At 44.9% G+C, this 17,960-nt stretch overlaps 8 protein-coding genes across 8 annotated transcripts; all 8 read left to right on the top strand.

The window, feature by feature from the left end:
- Positions 1-52: 52 nt before the first annotated feature.
- HRQ1 (ATP-dependent 3'-5' DNA helicase) lies at positions 53-3,321 on the top strand (the record flags this gene model as incomplete). Its single annotated transcript, XM_064826496.1, has 2 exons — positions 53-61; positions 106-3,321. 2 exons carry the CDS (start codon positions 53-55, stop codon positions 3,319-3,321), a joined length of 3,225 nt encoding a protein of 1,074 aa, XP_064678356.1.
- Positions 3,322-3,849: 528 nt separating this feature from the next.
- On the top strand, positions 3,850-5,019 carry ATC70_007231 (uncharacterized protein; the record flags this gene model as incomplete). The annotated part of the gene is made up of 1 exon (XM_064826495.1): positions 3,850-5,019. The coding sequence occupies one exon, from the start codon at positions 3,850-3,852 to the stop codon at positions 5,017-5,019; it is 1,170 nt and encodes a 389-aa protein (XP_064678355.1).
- Positions 5,020-5,797: 778 nt separating this feature from the next.
- On the top strand, positions 5,798-6,778 carry ATC70_007230 (uncharacterized protein; the record flags this gene model as incomplete). Its single annotated transcript, XM_064826494.1, has 1 exon — positions 5,798-6,778. The coding sequence occupies one exon, from the start codon at positions 5,798-5,800 to the stop codon at positions 6,776-6,778; it is 981 nt and encodes a 326-aa protein (XP_064678354.1).
- A 135-nt stretch (positions 6,779-6,913) lies between these two features.
- On the top strand, positions 6,914-10,124 carry tit1 (tRNA dimethylallyltransferase, mitochondrial; the record flags this gene model as incomplete). The annotated part of the gene is made up of 4 exons (XM_064826493.1): positions 6,914-7,054; positions 7,111-8,903; positions 8,950-9,251; positions 9,340-10,124. 4 exons carry the CDS (start codon positions 6,914-6,916, stop codon positions 10,122-10,124), a joined length of 3,021 nt encoding a protein of 1,006 aa, XP_064678353.1.
- An 850-nt stretch (positions 10,125-10,974) lies between these two features.
- CTA8_3 (Heat shock transcription factor) lies at positions 10,975-12,142 on the top strand (the record flags this gene model as incomplete). The annotated part of the gene is made up of 3 exons (XM_064826492.1): positions 10,975-11,082; positions 11,185-11,415; positions 11,459-12,142. The coding sequence occupies 3 exons, from the start codon at positions 10,975-10,977 to the stop codon at positions 12,140-12,142; spliced, it is 1,023 nt and encodes a 340-aa protein (XP_064678352.1).
- Positions 12,143-12,998: 856 nt separating this feature from the next.
- On the top strand, positions 12,999-14,104 carry ATC70_007227 (uncharacterized protein; the record flags this gene model as incomplete). Its single annotated transcript, XM_064826491.1, has 3 exons — positions 12,999-13,098; positions 13,151-13,596; positions 13,760-14,104. The coding sequence occupies 3 exons, from the start codon at positions 12,999-13,001 to the stop codon at positions 14,102-14,104; spliced, it is 891 nt and encodes a 296-aa protein (XP_064678351.1).
- Positions 14,105-15,551: 1,447 nt separating this feature from the next.
- On the top strand, positions 15,552-16,295 carry MSH6_1 (DNA mismatch repair protein msh6; the record flags this gene model as incomplete). Its single annotated transcript, XM_064826490.1, has 1 exon — positions 15,552-16,295. One exon carries the CDS (start codon positions 15,552-15,554, stop codon positions 16,293-16,295), a length of 744 nt encoding a protein of 247 aa, XP_064678350.1.
- A 916-nt stretch (positions 16,296-17,211) lies between these two features.
- On the top strand, positions 17,212-17,550 carry GLT1_1 (glutamate synthase [NADH]; the record flags this gene model as incomplete). The annotated part of the gene is made up of 1 exon (XM_064826489.1): positions 17,212-17,550. One exon carries the CDS (start codon positions 17,212-17,214, stop codon positions 17,548-17,550), a length of 339 nt encoding a protein of 112 aa, XP_064678349.1.
- Positions 17,551-17,960: the final 410 nt, after the last annotated feature.

Genomic DNA, 17,960 nt, shown 5'->3' with positions numbered 1-17,960 from the left:
ACTCCCAATAACAACCCAGTCCACTCCTTTCAAGTCTCTCTCTCCCTTTGGAATGCCAATGGTCTACGTCAATCAACAGTACATGATGTTCTCCATCATGTTCAGAACACTCATGTACTGCTTGTCACTGAAACCTGGCTAACCTCTGGTTCTTTCCCTACTAACTGGTCTCAATTCCACCTCTATGGCTCTAAAGTACCTGGTGCATTTAACCGTGGTTCTGGTGGCATTACTGCCTTTGTCTCTCCTTCCTGTCCTTTCTCTGTCTCTCAACTTCCGTCTTACAATGCACATACTTTGTCCCTTAAGGTTGGCACCCTTACGGTTCATTGTGTGTATCTGCCTCCACCCTTATCTTCGGATAAGGTGCTCTCGCTTCTTCGCTCGTTACCCGTAACCAGTGATACCATCCTTTGTGGTGATTTCAATGCTCGCTTTGGATCTCTACTGGGTGATACTAATGCTAATCCTCGTGGTACCTCACTACTGCCATGGCTGGAGGAGTCCTCTTTTTCCATTCTCAATGAGTCTTTAGCATTTGGTACACCCACATTCACAACTTTTCGACGTCAACAAGAGGTTCATAGCATCATTGATCTGTTTCTTACAAACATTGGCGAGGCTGCTCTGTTACATCCTCAACTGGTGGTTGAATCTGATCTGTCTCTTGGCTCTGATCATCGGCTGATGGTACTTACTTTCGAGTATGTGCCCCCTCCCGATGATACTCTTGGTTCTGGTAGCTCTGGTGGTTTGGCCCCTAGACGGCAATGGAAGCTCTCGAAATTGAGGAAAAAGCGGCCTTTGGGCTTGCTTCGTGAATCCTTTCGAACTTCTGTTGCTCCTTTGGTTGGTTCTCTCTCTGGTTTGGTGTCTGCTCCCCCTGGTGTTTGTCCAGATATTGATGCAATCAACGATTCTTTGAATCAATGTTTGTATGAATCTCTGGATAGCTCAATTGGTGTGAAATCTGGTCGTCCTGGCCACTGGAAAAAGTACTGGACACAGGAAATTGAGGATGCTGCTCGTGAAAGAGATACTATGTATAGTAGATGGAGGTGGGCAAGTCGTTTTGCCAAAGTCGAAACATGGAATCTCTATCAAGCTGCTCACAGGCGTTTTCGTTCTCTTGTACAAGCTGCTAAGCGTCGATCGTGGAATCAGTTTTGCTCTGATTTGGAAAAGGATTTTTCGAAAGCTACTGCTGCAATCAAGCGCATTAAAAGAAACAAGGAATGCTCTGCAACGTACAGTCATCCAGACGGTCCAACTGCCTCTGTCAACACAATGGCGTCCCATCTTGCCTCTGTCTATGATGGCTCCCTGTTGAATAATGCGTCTCGCCTTGCTGCTCCGTCCAATTTCTCTGATTTGCCTTATGATGTGTCCACCGCTGATTTGGGTCTATTTGATGCTGATACACTTGTCTCCCTCATTAAGCGTTTGCCAAATGGGAAAGCTCCTGGTCCTGATCATTTGAAAGCTGAAATGCTGAAGGCTCTAGCATCTGACATTGCACCCGTATTGTCTCTGCTCTTTACACTCTGCTCTCAGTGGTCGTATACACCAGCCCTATGGCGACATGCTCAAGTCTTTCCCATTTACAAGAAAGGTGATGTATCTGATCCTGCAAACTTTCGTCCAATTTCGCTTACTTCGGTGATGCGTAAATTGTTCGAATTCTCTCTGATGCCTGCTCTTGATGAACATTCGCCTGCACTTGATGTTGCTCAAGGTGGCTTTCGCCCACAGCGTAGTCCTCTGGATCAAGCCCTCTGTTTACATGACTTGATGCACGACTACTTCCTCACCCACCACCACTACCCTGTGGTTGCTTTCCTAGACATCAAATCAGCGTATGATACCGTGGATCGTCGAGTGATTTGGGATGCTCTCTCTCGTTCCTCTCTGCCTCGTTCAGTTCTCAGTTTGCTCATCCACATGTTCGATGATGTACTCGTGTCTGTGTTGATTGCAAATCACACCTCTGTTCCCTTTTCGCCTGCTACTGGCGTATTGCAGGGTTCAGTGCTCAGCCCTCACTTGTACTCTCTGTACATCAACTCTCTGCCTGCTGTTCTTCGTTCTGCTGTCAGTCGCGGTACTATGGTATCACCACCTGGGATGCCTAGTGTTTGCGTGAATAGCCTGCTCTTTGCTGATGATGTGGCCATATTTGGCTCTCGTACTGATGTGCAAACCATGTTGGATATCGCTTCAGATCACTCGTTCTCTCTTGGCTACAGGTGGAAACCATCAAAATGTGCTGTACTTTGTGCTCCTACTGCCTCTACTCGTCATCCATTGTCTCTATACGGTGAACCTCTTCCTGTGGTAGAGGAATTCACGTATCTTGGTATGCCGTTTAGATATAAAGGTCTGTATGCCCCTGGGATTCTCAATCTGCGTGCTTCTGGTGCTATCAAGACAATGGCATTGTTAAATTCGGTTGGTGTCAATCGAAATGGTTTTTCTCTGTTGCTTTGTGCTCGTTTGTATAAAAGCTTTATTCGTCCCAAACTGGAATACGGCTTAGCTATATCTCATCTCTCTTTCCGTGACTTCAAGGCTCTTGATGCTCTGCAAAATCGATTGGTTGGTATGTTTGTTGGTAGTACATGGTACAATGTTGCCAAACATTTGACCTGTCTTCCCAGCATGAAGCATCGATATAACGTTCTGACAACACGTTATGCCCTTCGTGCTGATACTCTCCCTGATGATTGCTTGTTGGTTCTGCTTCGTCGTGGTTTACTGTACACTCGTCTAGACAGATTTATCTGTCAAAACCCGTTGTATCTAACACTGCCTGATCCGCCGCCATTCACCACTGCTGGTCTTACTGAAGTCTTTGATTCGTATTGGCAAGATCAAGTAGATCGTCAACTTGCTGCTGCTGCTGTTTCTGGTGCTCAGACTCTCCTTCGTGCTTGTCGTCCGTCTGTCTCTCGTCCAGATCCCATCCTGTATCTGCCTATTGGTCGATCTGCTCGTAGTCGTCTTGTGCGGTGGCGTCTTGGACGTTTCACCAATATGCGTGAAGAATGTCCGTGCACTACCGGTGAGTTTATCTCCCGAGATCACTTTCTGACATGTCGTGCTCTGGATCGTACCTTTTTTGATGCTTTGCCACCTGCTCCACCTGGTGTACATCGCATTGACCATGCTCTGAACTGTCTTCCAGACAAAGCTTCAGCTGGTCCACCGTACTTTTGGTCTGCTTTGCTCCTTTTGTTGCATGCCATTGATTGCCTTGTGCATCCTCTGGCTGTGATCCCACCAGATCCAGATCCTGGATCGCTCTGGTTTTCTGCTCATTGATGAACGTTTGTTGTTTTTGCTTTCTCGGTGCGATGCCACGGTGGTAAGTAATTATCAAAGTTCCCATCCGTTGGTCATTCCTCCAGATCAAATCAACAATACCAGTACTCATGCCGATCCTCTGCAACTACCACACTTTCCTTTTTCCCTTTTTCTTCGTTAGTGTCCTCATAAGGGTTTTTTGTACCTGCTACTCTTTTGTTTCTAGAATTCTAGGCTAATGCTCCCATCGAGTGCCCATTGAATTCATGTATATAATAAAAATCAACGTTAAACTGAGCTACATCCCCACCTTTCTTTCCGCTAACCAATTTTTTTAATACATTGAAGCCCAGTAATATTAAAAAAATTGCTCCAACTCTACAAATCCATACAATACATAGCCAGAACACCATTCCAGACGACACCAAAGTAAACCAGGCATTAAGCTCTGCGTCCTCTCTTTCTCCAGGTCAAAAACGGCCAAGTTCCTCAAGATCTCCACCTTTTTTCGCTGTAGATTTCACTCAACAGTTGAAAACAAAGAAAATGACACTCTCTCCAACCTCTCAGCACCATCATCCACAAACATCAGTTGATATCATCAACATCTCAACTGATTTTGGAACAACAACTCCTCCATCTGCCTCTCCAGCGAGTGAACAGCAACTTTCAACCTTTATGATTGAGGTTCGAAATCGCTTAGCTCGTCTGGAAACCGCCCATGTCGAAATTGAGCGGTTAAAAACAGCCCTGGCAGAGTCTGAAGCTGATCGTCACGCTCTCGAAGCCCAACTTGCAGCTGCTACTGGTACTACAACTAGCCTGGCTCCCAAACCATCATCATCCCACCCACCTCCTGCCACTACTACCACCACAACAGCACCAGCATCAACTACATGCACCAATGCTACCTCTGCCACCTCTTCGTCTCCAGGAAATCAACCATCTTTTGCTGCCGTCGTTGCATCTAATACAGGTGCAAAGCGTAAGAAGAAGCCTGCTGCTCGTCCTCCTCCTCCATCTGCCACCAAGGCATCCGCTACTCTTGCTCGTCTTTTTGCTCCTCAAAGTGATATACCATCTGGTTATCAATTTGTGTACTATGCTACTCCTGTCCGCCGTCGTCTTTCTGAGCTGCGTCGCCTTGTTCAAGGCGTAGGATTGAATAACTCTCGTGTGCTGGATATTCAATATCCTGTACAGAATGTGATTTCTTTCCTTGTTCATAATGACTATGTACTCACCCTCACCAAAGCCATGCATCTACATGGTCGTGGCTGCTCTCCGTTGATTGACTTTGATCCATGTGATCCAGTCAATCTCAAAGATCCCAAATTTGCTTCTCTCTCTCGTGATCTGCGTGTCCAAAAGGCCATTGAGGTCGAAAACCTTCGCTGCCTTCGTTCGCTGTCTTTTGTCCGTCGCTCTGTCCGTATTTCTGTTGCTCGTTCTTTTCTTTTGTATGATCGCATCAACCAAGCCCAATTTGATGCCATTTTGAAAGAAGAAATGCTTGCTCGTTCCTCCTCCTCTGCTGCTGCTAAACCACCATCCCGATCCTCTGATCAAGAGCGTTTAGCCAAGAAACAACGTTTGAGTTATCTTGGCTACCTCTTGCATCATGATGCTGAAACTGCCTCTCTTTTGGCTTATGCTGTCTCCCCCACTCTCTCTGCTACCAAGGATCTTGAAATGTCAGAGCCTTTTGATAACTGATTGACACCTTGGTGTTGAAATCGTTTTGCTCTCTCATTCCCACTCTCATTGTTTCTGTTTCTGCTGCCTTTATGGTAGTGTCTGTATTTACTTTGTCCTCCTTCTCTGCTTCTTTCTCGTTTGGTCTTTGTCTCTCTACTCATTTTGCTATATGCAAATGCCTCGTTTTCTCCTTTTTTTCTTGCTTTTTTTGTGCCACTGAGGTCTGTGGGTTTATTTTGTCTGTGCTGCTGTCTGAACATCGAGGTATCCTCAATTGCATGTCTCATACACCATAGCTTCTTATTCTCTACCCTTTTATCTCACTTGTTTTACTCCTTTTTCCTGCCTGTACTTCTTTTTTACCAGTTTAATTTTTAGTTTAGGACCTTTTTTCCCTTTTCTGGACACTTGCATGTTGTTCCTGCATGGAGATCAAACTATCAATTTAAGCTTTTTTGCTGTACGTCGCTTCTCAGGACTTGCAACTAATGATCCAAAGATCGCATGCATATAAGTCTATATTTTTTACATTGCTAATTCATTGTAATCAATAAACAACCATAAATTTTCGCCTGAGCTACATCCCCATCTCTTTCCGTTTTTCATCACTTTTTGCCATCTTCCCCCGGTAAAAAGTATTTCCTCACTATAAAAGCGGTTTATCTCGACAACTAGTTCACCAAACAATACCAAATTACAGCAGTAGACTTGCGTTTATCCATAGTTTATTGTATATTAATTTCAGTCTTGTTGAACAACTTGCCAGTTTCTTTGAATCCTAGTAATTTTTCACAAAATGACTACACCAATCTCTCAAAGCCTACAAGGTTTTGACATCAGTCAGTTGCCCATGTTACTTGAGCACATTCAGCAGCAACTTGCCTCAGTTCAGGAGAAAGTACATGAACATGACCACCTCTTGGAGCGTATGAACAAGTTAGAAGAGGAAAACCAAGCCCTAAAAAAAAATCTTTTGGCCAAGGACCTGGTAATTCAAGAATTACAGGGCCAACTATCACGTGGAACTACTCAAGCCCCTACACCTGAGGTAGATCAGGAACGTCCGTTCATCTCTCAGGTCGTACAGTCCCAAGATCCTGCTACTACTGCTAGTACCACTATTGCTACCGATACTGCCACTAAAGGTAGTTATCTCTCTGCTGCTCGCTCTGGAGCTAAACGCCCCGATCCTGTTCGTACAGCCAAACGCCGTCTTGCTGCTGGCCGTCTCTTCCAATCTGCTGCTGTTAAGGGCCAACAGGGATACCAATATGTCTACCTTGGTAGATCTGGTAAGATCCAGCGCTCTGAGGTTCGTGCTACCCTCCGTAAGGTTGGTGTTGATACTGGTCGTGTTCTCGACATTTGTTTCCCTGCTTCTGGTGTTATTGGAGTTCTGGTCCATATCCAATATGTCGACACTTTTCTTGCTTACATGCACAAGTGCGAAGCTGAGCTCATCGAGAATTTTGAGCCTCTGGATCCCAAACACATTGCTGATCCCCAATATGCAAACCTTGCTATTGCGGATCGAGAACAACTGATCTACGAGTTTACAAACACTCGTGCTCTGCAAACTCTTTCCTTCCTTCGTCCTCTCAATGTCAGTGGTGTTGGAAAATACTTTGTCTCTGCTGGATGGATTTCCCAAGAGGAACTTGATACAGCTGTTTCCGAAGCCATGGGCCGCCTTGCTGAAAAAGAACCCAAGAAGGCTCAATTCTTGCTCAAGCGTAGAAAAGCTTCTGACAGCAATGACTCTGCTATGGAACTCTAATGAGCTCTATAATACATCAGAGTCATATCAACAACAACCCCGTCCACTCCTTTCCTGTCTCTCTTTCCCTTTGGAATGCCAATGGTCTCCGTCAATCAGTTGTGCACGATGTCCTCTCACATGTATTGGATACGCATGTTCTCCTTGTCACTGAAACTTGGCTTCTATCTGGTTCTTTCCCTTCCGACTGGTCTCAATTCCATCTATATGGCACAAAAGTACCTGGCGCTTTTGGCCGTGGTTCTGGTGGTGTTACAGCCTTTGTCTCTCCTTCCTGTCCTTTCTCTGTCTCTCAACTCCCGTCTTACAATCCTCACACTCTGTCCCTTAAGGTTGGCACCCTTACGGTTCATTGTGTGTATCTGCCTCCACCCTTATCCTCGGATAAGGTGCTCTCGCTCCTTCGCTCGTTACCTATAACTAGTGATACAATCCTTTGTGGTGATTTCAATGCTCGCTTTGGATCTCTACTAGGTGATACTACTGCTAATCCCCGTGGTAACTCTCTACTACCATGGATGGAGGAGGCTTCGTTGTCGATCCTCAATGAGTCTCTAGCTTATGGTACACCCACCTTTACAACATTTCGGCGACAACAAGAGGTACACAGCATCATTGATCTGTTCCTTACCAACATTGGCGAGACGGCTATGTTGAATTCTCAACTGGTGGTTGACTCTGATCTGTCCCTTGGTTCTGATCATCGGCTGATGGTACTTACTTTCGAGTATGTGCCCCCTCCCGATGATACTCTTGGTTCTGGTAACTCTGGTGGTTTGGCCCCTAGACGACAATGGAAGCTCTCGAAATTGAGGAAAAAGCGGCCATTGGGCTTGCTTCGTGAATCCTTTCGATCTTCTGTTGCTCCTTTGGTTGATTCTCTCTCTGGTTTGGTCTCTGCTCCTGATGGAGTTCGTCCTGATATTGATGCACTCAATGATTCTCTGAATTGTTGTTTGTATGAATCTCTTGACGGGTCAATTGGTGTGAAATCTGGTCGCCCTGGTCACTGGAAAAAGTACTGGACACAAGAAATTGAAGATGCAGCTCGTGAAAGAGATGCCTCATATAGTCGATGGCGATGGGCAAGTGGCTTTGCCAAAGTTGAAACATGGGGTATATATCAAACTGCTCTTAGACGTTTTCGCTCTCTGATACAGGCTGCCAAAAGAAAGTCGTGGAACACATTCTGCTCTAATCTGGAAAAGGATTTCTCTAAAGCTACTGCTGCTATCAAACGCATAAAGCGAAACAAAGAATCCTCTGCTACTTATAGCCATCCAGATGGTCCAGCTGCTTCAGTAACAGCAATGGCATCACATCTTGCATCTGTATACAATGGTACACTCCTTAACTCTGCTTCTCGTCCTGTTGCTCCTGAACCGAATGTATCGGATCTACCCTACAATGATCCCTCTGTTACAAATCTGTTTGATGCTGATACTATTGTCTCTCTGATTAAGCGATTGCCAAATGGAAAAGCTCCTGGTCCTGATCATCTGAAAGCTGAAATGCTGAAGGCTCTAGCATCTGACATTGCACCCGTATTGTCTCTGCTATTTACGCTTTGCTCTCAATGGTCGTACACTCCTGTATTGTGGCGTCATGCTCAGGTCTTTCCCATTTACAAGAAAGGTGATGTATCTGATCCTGCAAACTTTCGTCCAATTTCGCTCACTTCGGTGATGCGTAAATTGTTTGAATTTTCATTGATGCCTGCTCTTGATGAACATTCGCCTGCACTTGATGTTGCTCAAGGTGGTTTTCGTCCACAACGTAGTCCTCTGGATCAAGCCCTCTGTTTACATGACTTGATGCACGACTACTTCCTCACTCATCACCACTATCCTGTTGTAGCCTTTCTGGACATCAAATCTGCATACGATACAGTGGATCGCAACGTTATTTGGGATGCTCTTGCTCATTCTTCACTACCTCGTCCAATCCTTAGTTTATTGATCAATATGTTCGATGATGTACTAGTCTCTGTACTGATTGCAAACCACAACTCTGACCCTTTTTCGCCTGCTACTGGTGTACTCCAAGGTTCAGTGCTCAGTCCGCACTTGTACTCTCTGTACATCAACTCTCTGCCTGCTGTTCTTCGTGCTGCTGTCAACCGTGGGTACTATGGTATCTCCACCCGGAATGCATCCTGTTCATATCAATAGTTTACTCTTTGCTGATGATGTGGCCATATTTGGCTCTCGTACTGATGTGCAAACCATGTTGGATGTCGCTTCAGATCACTCGTTCTCTCTTGGCTACAGATGGAAACCATCAAAATGTGCTGTACTTTGTGCTCCTACTGCCTCTACTCGTCATCCATTGTCTCTATACGGTGAACCTCTTCCTGTGGTAGAGGAATTCACGTATCTTGGTATGCCGTTTAGATATAAAGGTCTGTACGCCCCTGGGATTCTCAATCTGCGTGCTTCTGGTGCTATCAAGACAATGGCATTGTTGAATTTCGGTTGGTGTCAATCGAAATGGGTTTTCTCTGTTGCTTTGTGCTCGTTTGTATAAAAGCTTTATTCGACCCAAGCTGGAATACGGCTTAGCTATATCGCATCTCTCTTTCCGTGACTTCAAGGCTCTTGATGCTCTGCAAAATCGATTGGTTGGTATGTTTGTTGGTAGTACATGGTACAATGTTGCCAAACATTTGACCTGTATTCCCAGCATGAAGCATCGATATAATGTCCTGGCAACACGTTATGCTCTTCGTGCTGATACTCTCCCTGATGATTGCTTGTTGGTTCTGCTTCGTCGTGGATTACTGTACACTCGTCTAGACAGATTTATTTGTCAAAACCCGTTGTATCTGACACTACCTGATCCGCCGCCATTCACCACTGCTGGTCTTACTGAAGTCTTTGATTCGTATTGGCAAGATCAAGTAGATCATCAACTTGCTGCTGCTGCTGTTTCTGGTACCCAGACCCTCCTCCGTGCTTGTCGTCGTTCTGTATCTCGTCCAGATCCCATTTTGTACCTACCAATTGGTCGATCTGCTCGAAGTCGCCTTGTTCGCTGGCGTCTTGGACGTTTCACAAACATGCGTGAAGAGTGTCCGTGCGTGATGGGTGATTTTATATCTCGAAATCACTTTCTGACATGCCGTGCTCTGGATCGAACACTTCTCGATGCTCTGCCTGTGGCTCCTCCTGGTATTCATCGTATAGACTATGCCCTTAATTGTTTACCTGTGAAAGCCTCTGATGGTCCTCCATCTTATTGGTCTGCTTTGCTTGCTCTGCTTCATGCCATTGATTGTTTAGTGCATCCGCTGGCTGTCATCCCTGCTGATCTTGATTCAGGGTTGTTATGGTTCTCTGCTAGATAGTCTCTTCATTGATGAACGTTTGTTGCTTTGTTTTCTCGGTGCGATGCCACGGTGGTAAGTAATTATCAAAGTTCCCATCCGTTGGTCATTCCTCCAGATCAAATCAACAATACCAGTATTCATGCCGTTCCTTTGCCACTACCACACTTTCCTTTTTCCCTTTTTCTTAGTTAGTGTCCCCTTAAGGGTTTTTGTACCTGCTACTCTTTTGTTTCTAGAATTCTAGGCTAATGCTCCCATCGAGTGCCCCATTGAATTCATGTATATAATAAAAATCAACGTTAAACTGAGCTACATCCCCTCTGGTTTTCTGCTCATTGATGAACGTTTGTTGTTTTTGCTTTCTCGGTGCGATGCCACGGTGGCAAGTAATTATCAAAGTTCCCATCCGTTGGTCATTCCTCCAGATCAAATCAACAATACCCAGTATTCATGCCGCTCCTTTGCCACTACCACACTTTCCTTTTCCCTTTTCTTAGTTAGTGTCCCCATAAGGGTTTTTTGTACCTGCTACTCTTTTGTTTCTAGAATTCTAGGCTAATGCTCCCATCGAGTGTCCATTGAATTCATGTATATAATAAAAATCAACGTTAAACTGAGCTACATCCCCACCTTTCTTTCCGCTAACCAATTTTTTTAATACATTGAAGCCCAGTAATATTGAAAAAATTGACCCAACTCTACAATTCCATACAATACATAGCAAGAACATCATTTCCAGACGGACACCAAAGTAAACCAGGCATTAAGCTCTGCGTCCTCTCTTTCTCCAGGTCAAAAACGGCCAAGTTCCTCAAGATCTCCACCTTTTTTCGCTGTAGATTTCACTCAACAGTTGAAAACAAAGAAAATGACACTCTCGCCAACCTCTCAGCACCATCATCCACAAACATCAGTTGATATCATCAACATTTCAACTGATTTTGAACAACAACTCCTCCATCTGCCTCTCCAGCGAGTGAACAGCAACTTTCAACCTTTATGATTGAGTTCGAAATCGCTTAGCTCGTCTGGAAACCGCCCATGTCGAAATTGAGCGGTTAAAAAACAGCCCTGGCAGAGTCTGAAGCTGATCGTCACGCTCTCGAAGCCCAACTTGCAGGCTGCTACTGGTACTACAACTAGCCTGGCTCCCAAACCATCATCATCCCACCCACCTCCTGTCACTACTACCACCACAACAGCATCAGCATCAAACTACATGCACCAATGCTACCTCTGCCACCAATTTGTCTCCAGAAAATCAACCATCTTTTGCTGCCGTCGTTGCATTCCAATGCAGGTGCAAAGCGTAAGAAGAAGCCTGCTGCTCGTCCTCCTCCATCTGCACCAAGGCATCCGCTACTCTTGCTCGTCTTTTTGCTCCCCAAAGTGATATACCATCTGGTTATCAATTTGTGTACTATGCTACTCCTGTCCGCCGTCGTCTTTCTGAGCTGCGTCGCCTTGTTCAAGGCGTAGGATTGAATAACTCTCGTGTGCTGGATATTCAATATCCTGTACAGAATGTGATTTCTTTCCTTGTTCACAACGACTATGTTCTCACCCTCACCAAAGCCATGCATCTCCATGGTCGTGGCTCTTCTCCGTTGATTGACTTTGATCCATGTGATCCAGTCAATCTCAAAGATCCCAAATTTGCTTCTCTCTCTCGTGATCTGCGTGTCCAAAAGGCCATTGAGGTCGAAAACCTTCGCTGCCTTCGTTCGCTGTCTTTCGTCCGTCGTTCTGTCCGTGTTTCTGTTGCTCGTTCTTTTCTTTTGTATGATCGCATCAACCAAGCCCAGTTTGATGCCATTTTGAAAGAAGAAATGCTTGCTCGTTCCTCCTCCTCTGCTGCTGCTAAACCACCATCCCGATCCTCTGATCAAGAGCGTTTAGCCAAGAAACAACGTTTGAGTTATCTTGGCTACCTCTTGCATCATGATGCTGAAACTGCCTCTCTCTTGGCCTATGCTGTCTCCCCCACTCTCTCTGCTACCAAGGATCTTGAAATGTCAGAGCCTTCTGATAACTGATTGACACCTTGGTGTTGAAATCGTTTTGCTCTCTCATTCCCACTCTCATTGTTTCTGTTTCTGCTGCCTTTATGGTAGTGTCTGTATTTACTTTGTCCTCCTTCTCTGCTTCTTTCTCGTTTGGTCTTTGTCTCTCTGCTCATTTTGCTATATGCAAATGCCTCGTTTTCTCCTTTTTTTCTTGCTTTTTTTGTGCCACTGAGGTCTGTGGGTTTATTTTGTCTGTGCTGCTGTCTGAACATCGAGGTATCCTCAATTGCATGTCTCATACACCATAGCTTCTTATTCTCTACCCTTTTATCTCACTTGTTTTACTCCTTTTTCCTGCCTGTACTTCTTTTTTACCAGTTTATTTTTAGTTTAGGACCTTTTTTCCCTTTTCTGGACACTTGCATGTTGTTCCTGCATGGAGATCAAACTATCAATTTAAGCTTTTTTGCTGTACGTCGCTTCTCAGGACTTGCAACTAATGACCAAAGATCGCATGCATATAAGTCTATATTTTTTACATTGCTAATTCATTGTAATCAATAAACAACCATAAATTTTCGCCTGAGCTACATCCCCCACCTTTCTTTCCGCTAAAGAATTTTTATATACTTTCATAGCCCGAATTATATCGAAGATTCTATAACCCATCATCTCTCATCAAGTACTTGCTATATCAATACCATAACGAGCAAAACACTTTTAATAAGATTACACCTTTGCTGACACCCTTTCGTCCGGTCAAAAAAGGCCAAATTTCAACCCTCTCTCCACCTTTCTTTTGCTGTGATATCTCTCAACATTTAAAAGCAAAGAAAATGCAAACCTCAAGACCTCTCCAAAGCATCTCATTTCACATCTTCGATCGATGTTGACCCCAACTCGATTGACTTTGGTCTCACTCCCTCCCACCTGCTTCGCCACTGATCAAACTGCGTTGTCGACCTTTTATGTTGAGGTCAGACATCGTTTGAGCAGATTAGAATCTGCCCATGCTGAAATTGCGCAGTTGAAAAACAGCCCTGGCTGAATCAGAGGCTGCTAGACGCCCTTGCGGCTCAATTGGCAGCTATCAACGCTCAATCCACCACCAATGTTGCTCTTACCACATAGACGTTGTATCGTCGAACACTCCAACACCACCATCAACAACATCTGCCTCAAGTCTACCCCCAGCTACTCCCAATCTCAAGTTTACAGCACAACCATCTTTTGCTGCCGTCGTTGCATCCAATGCAGGTGCAAAGCGTAAGAAGAAGCCTGCTGCTCGTCCTCCTCCATCTGCCACCAAGGCATCCGCTACTCTTGCTCGTCTTTTTGCTCCTCAAAGTGATATACCATCTGGTTATCAATTTGTGTACTATGCTACTCCTGTCCGCCGTCGTCTTTCTGAGCTGCGTCGCCTTGTTCAAGGCGTAGGATTGAATAACTCTCGTGTGCTGGATATTCAATATCCTGTACAGAATGTGATTTCTTTCCTTGTTCACACGACTATGTTCTCACCCTCACCAAAGCCATGCATCTACATGGTCGTGGCTCTTCTCCGTTGATTGACTTTGATCCATGTGATCCAGTCAATCTCAAAGATCCCAAATTTGCTTCTCTCTCTCGTGATCTGCGTGTCCAAAGGCCATTGAGGTCGAAAACCTTCGCTGCCTTCGTTCGCTGTCTTTTGTCCGTCGCTCTGTCCGTGTTTCTGTTGCTCGTTCTTTTCTTTTGTATGATCGCATCAACCAAGCCCAATTTGATGCCATTTTGAAAGAAGAAATGCTTGCTCGTTCCTCCTCCTCTGCTGCTGCTAAACCACCATCCCGATCCTCTGATCAAGAGCGTTTAGCCAAGAAACAACGTTTGAGTTATCTTGGCTACCTCTTGCATCATGATGCTGAAACTGCCTCTCTCTTGGCTTATGCTGTCTCCCCAACTCTCTCTGCTACCAAGGATCTTGAAATGTCAGAGTCTTCTGATAACTGATTGACACCTTGTTGTTAAAATCGTTTTGCTCTCTCATTCCCACTCTCATTGTTTCTATTTCTGCTGCCTTTGTGGTAGTGTCTGCATTCACTTTGTCCTCCTTCTCTGCTTCTTTCTCGTTTGGTCCTTGTCTCTCTACTCATTTTGTTATATGCAAATGCCTCGTTTTCTCCTTTTTTTTTCTTGCTTTTTTTGTGCCACTGAGGTCTGTGGGTTTATTTTGTCTGTGCTGCTGTCTGAACATCGAGGTATCCTCAATTGCATGTCTCATACACCATAGCTTCTTATTCTCTACCCTTTTATCCTCACTTGTTTTACTCCTTTTTTCCTGCCTGTACTTCTTTTTTTACCAGTTTAGTTTTTAGTTTAGGACCTTTTTTCCCTTTTCTGGACACTTGCATGTTGTTCCTGCATGGAGATCAAACTATCATTTAAGCTTTTTTGCTGTACGTCGCTTCTCAGGACTTGCAACTAATGATCAAAGATCGCATGCATATAAGTCTATATTTTTTACATTGCTAATTCATTGTAATCAATAAACAACCATAAATTTTCGCCTGAGCTACATCCCCATGGATGCTTGAATGGCTCACTTGGTTAGAGCTTCATGCGGAAGCAGTGAGTATGCCGAGAGGTCGTGGGTTTCGAATCCCACCTTCGCATCCATATTTTCCGCCTTTCTAACCTGGCATGTTACTCGGTATTTGTGCTTGCACTTATGTGTGCTGCGGTGCGTCTGGCCGGTTTCTACCTTGAGTCCTGTTCGTCTCCCCCGTCTTGCGGCGCGGCCATTGCTATTCCTCCCTCTGTTTCTCCTCCTCTCTGGTGGGTTTTGATGCCGTTTACTTTACTGGTCCCCTCCCTTTTAGCAGCTCCCCTCAACCTTAATTTAAACATGCTTTTTCCCGCCGAATCACTGTTAGTCTTGCAACATATGATCATACCGATTCCGCAGTTGACTACATTTGTAAATAAATAAAAAACCAATATTAAACTGAGCTACATCCCCACCTTTCTTTCGCTTTTGAAATTTTATATTACGTTCCGCCAAAAATTCAGGTACCACGTGATTAGAAAAATTCCAATAAGTGTATCCAAGCAGTAGTAAACAAAGCAGTAATCACCAAACGAGCATACATTAAGTGCCTAGTACTTGAAGTATAACCTGTGAAAACCCCAGCTCGATCGAACAGATATTCATCTTTTTTGAAAAAACCCACAAAAAACATCATATTTTTCTTTCGACATCTCAACACCTTTGTATCGATCAACAATGACAATGGACACCGATACACCAGCTACTCTCATGTCGCAGATGGATCTGCAGAGACTAGTATTGACCATGCAACAGACATCTCTGCCCACAACAGTGCTTTGCAAGAGCTAAATGCCTTGAAAACCACTATTTTGAATCTCCAAAAACAAAATGAATCCCTGACCCAAGAGAATGAGCGTCTGCGTCAGCAACTCAACTCTCAACAAGGTTCCACAACCACTCAAGCGCAACCCAAATCAGGTATTCAACAGCAACCCAAACCCCATTCTTCAGCTACACAGTCCACCCAACAAGCACCCAATGCCACCAAAAAGACTCCCAACAAACTCTTGGACCGAAGTAATCAAACGTTCCAAAAAGGTTCGCAACCCTGCCGATGTAACTGACAAACATCGCCAAGCTATTACTCGTGGTTTTAACTTGGCTCCTGAAGGGCCAAAAGGCTACACAACGGTGTACTTTAACCGCTCTCGCCGCTTCACTCGCACTGAAGTCCGCAACAACTTGCATCTGATCAAAGCTGATGCTTCTCGTATCATTGATGTAACGTTCCCTGCTAGAAACATCATTGGCGTCCTAGTCCATTTGCAATACAAGGACAACCTCGTCTCCATTCTCACCAAGAACAACATCAATGTTGTGGAAGGCTTTGATCCTACTGATCCCAAACACCTCGCTGACCCCAAGTTTAAAGAGATGTCCCTCTCTAAGCGTGAGGATGCTGCCTTTGACCTGCAAATCAATCGTTGTGCCAAGTCTCTTGTCTACCTTGCCAATCGTCGTTCTCGTCTTTTGCTTCTGTTGCTAATCACTTTTTGGAAAATGGTTGGACCACCACTGAATACATTGATTCTGTCGCCCCTGTCAATAACATCTTTGGCTCTCTGGTTTCAAGAAAAGCTCTGGCTCATCTGATGTTGACATGTCTGATTCCGACGAAGAAGAGTATTAATGATTGAGAGTCCTCTCAGTCATTATACATCCTCCTCGCTCCCTGACCATCCTCTCTCTGCTTCTAATCCGTCCTCATCAATACCAACTATACTCAATAACACTATACCTACTACTCCTCCTCCTCCTACAGTTTGGCTCCAGTCATTAATAGCGCTTCTCAACTCACTCCACTCACCATTGGCCTCTGGAACGCTCGCGGTCTCAGAGATACCACCATTGATGATGTTCTCCGTTATTGCCTATCCTTCTCTGTGCTGTTCATTACCGAAACATGGCTGAACCGCCATCCCATCCGACTACCCACCAATTGGCAGCAATTCCACTTACCTGGCGTCACTGTCGCAGGCGGTGGTCGTGGCTCTCGTGGCATTACATGCTTGATTCAACCCTTCCTGTCCCCTCACAGCATTTCAGACGCCTTTGCCCTCTGCTCTTCAAGAGTTTGCTTTGGGTATTCAACTTGGTCGTGAACTTCGGCTCATTTTGTCTGTATATACCAACTGAGCAAGCGGATCTCTATACTGAAATGTCTCTTCCATCCTGAATGCGATCCCGTTGGATCATGACACAATCATCTGTGCGATCTGAATGCCCGCATGGGTAGCTTTGTTGGTGACTCCTCTACAAATAACCGTGGTCGTCTACTTCAAGAGTACTGTGCCGATAATCAATTAAACGTTTTTGAACTGTCAATTAGCCCACTCTACACCTACCTTTGAGGACCGTCGTAGTGGGCGGAATGTAAGTAGCATTGTCGATTACTACATTCTCAAATGTAGAATCACTTTCCTTTGCCTCTCTGGATACCTCATCTCCACCTTCTTCCTCCTCAATTAGTATTTACTCTGACTTGTCTTTGGGATCTGATCATAAACTGATGTCTCTGACGTTTGATTACCACTCAAACGAACCTGCTCTTGCTATGCCTGCTACGCCATCACCATCACCTCGTCTCCTATGGAAGCTCTCACGTCTACAAGAAACGGATGTACGCAATTTGTATGCACAACGCTTTACAGCCCTCTCTCAACCGTTGCTAAAACAGCTGATCTCGCTTGTGCGCTCACCACCTGATACACAACCTCCAATCGATACCCTCAACAGTGATCTCACCAATTGTATATATCAGGCACTGGATGAATCCGTTACTCGGCAATCCCAGCGAACCCAACTTTTGGAAGAAATTCTGGACCCTCGATCTTCAACGGCTCTGTGATCATCGTGAAGCTCTCTATCGTAAATATCGTTCGTTTGTCCCGCTTCATTGGACAAGGCATATTGGTGGAATCAACATGTGGAAGCACATCAAAAGTTTAAACAAGCCCCTTCGTAGAGCTAAACAGGTTTCGTGGCACGCATTCTGTTGAATCTTTATTCAAGCAAGACTTTTCAAAGGCTATGTCAAAAATCAAGTTGATCAAATCCAGGCGACAAAGACAATCAGGGTATCTACATGTGGACGGTGCTCAAGCTGGTGCTAATGCTATGCGTGATCACCTTGCTACCATTTATGCTGGATCCAATCTCCCAACAAATCGACCTCCATGCCCTTTTGCTACACATGCGTAGACATCTGCCAATGGTGTTCCTCCTCCTCAGTCAGCCTCCCATCTTGGTGGTACTCGT

Source organism: Mucor velutinosus (assembly GCF_035048745.1).
Source record: "Mucor velutinosus strain NIH1002 chromosome Unknown tig00001551, whole genome shotgun sequence".
NCBI lineage: Eukaryota > Fungi > Mucoromycota > Mucoromycetes > Mucorales > Mucoraceae > Mucor > Mucor velutinosus.
The sequence above is the reverse complement of the archived record's forward strand: the minus strand, read 5'-3'. Positions and strand labels throughout refer to the sequence as shown.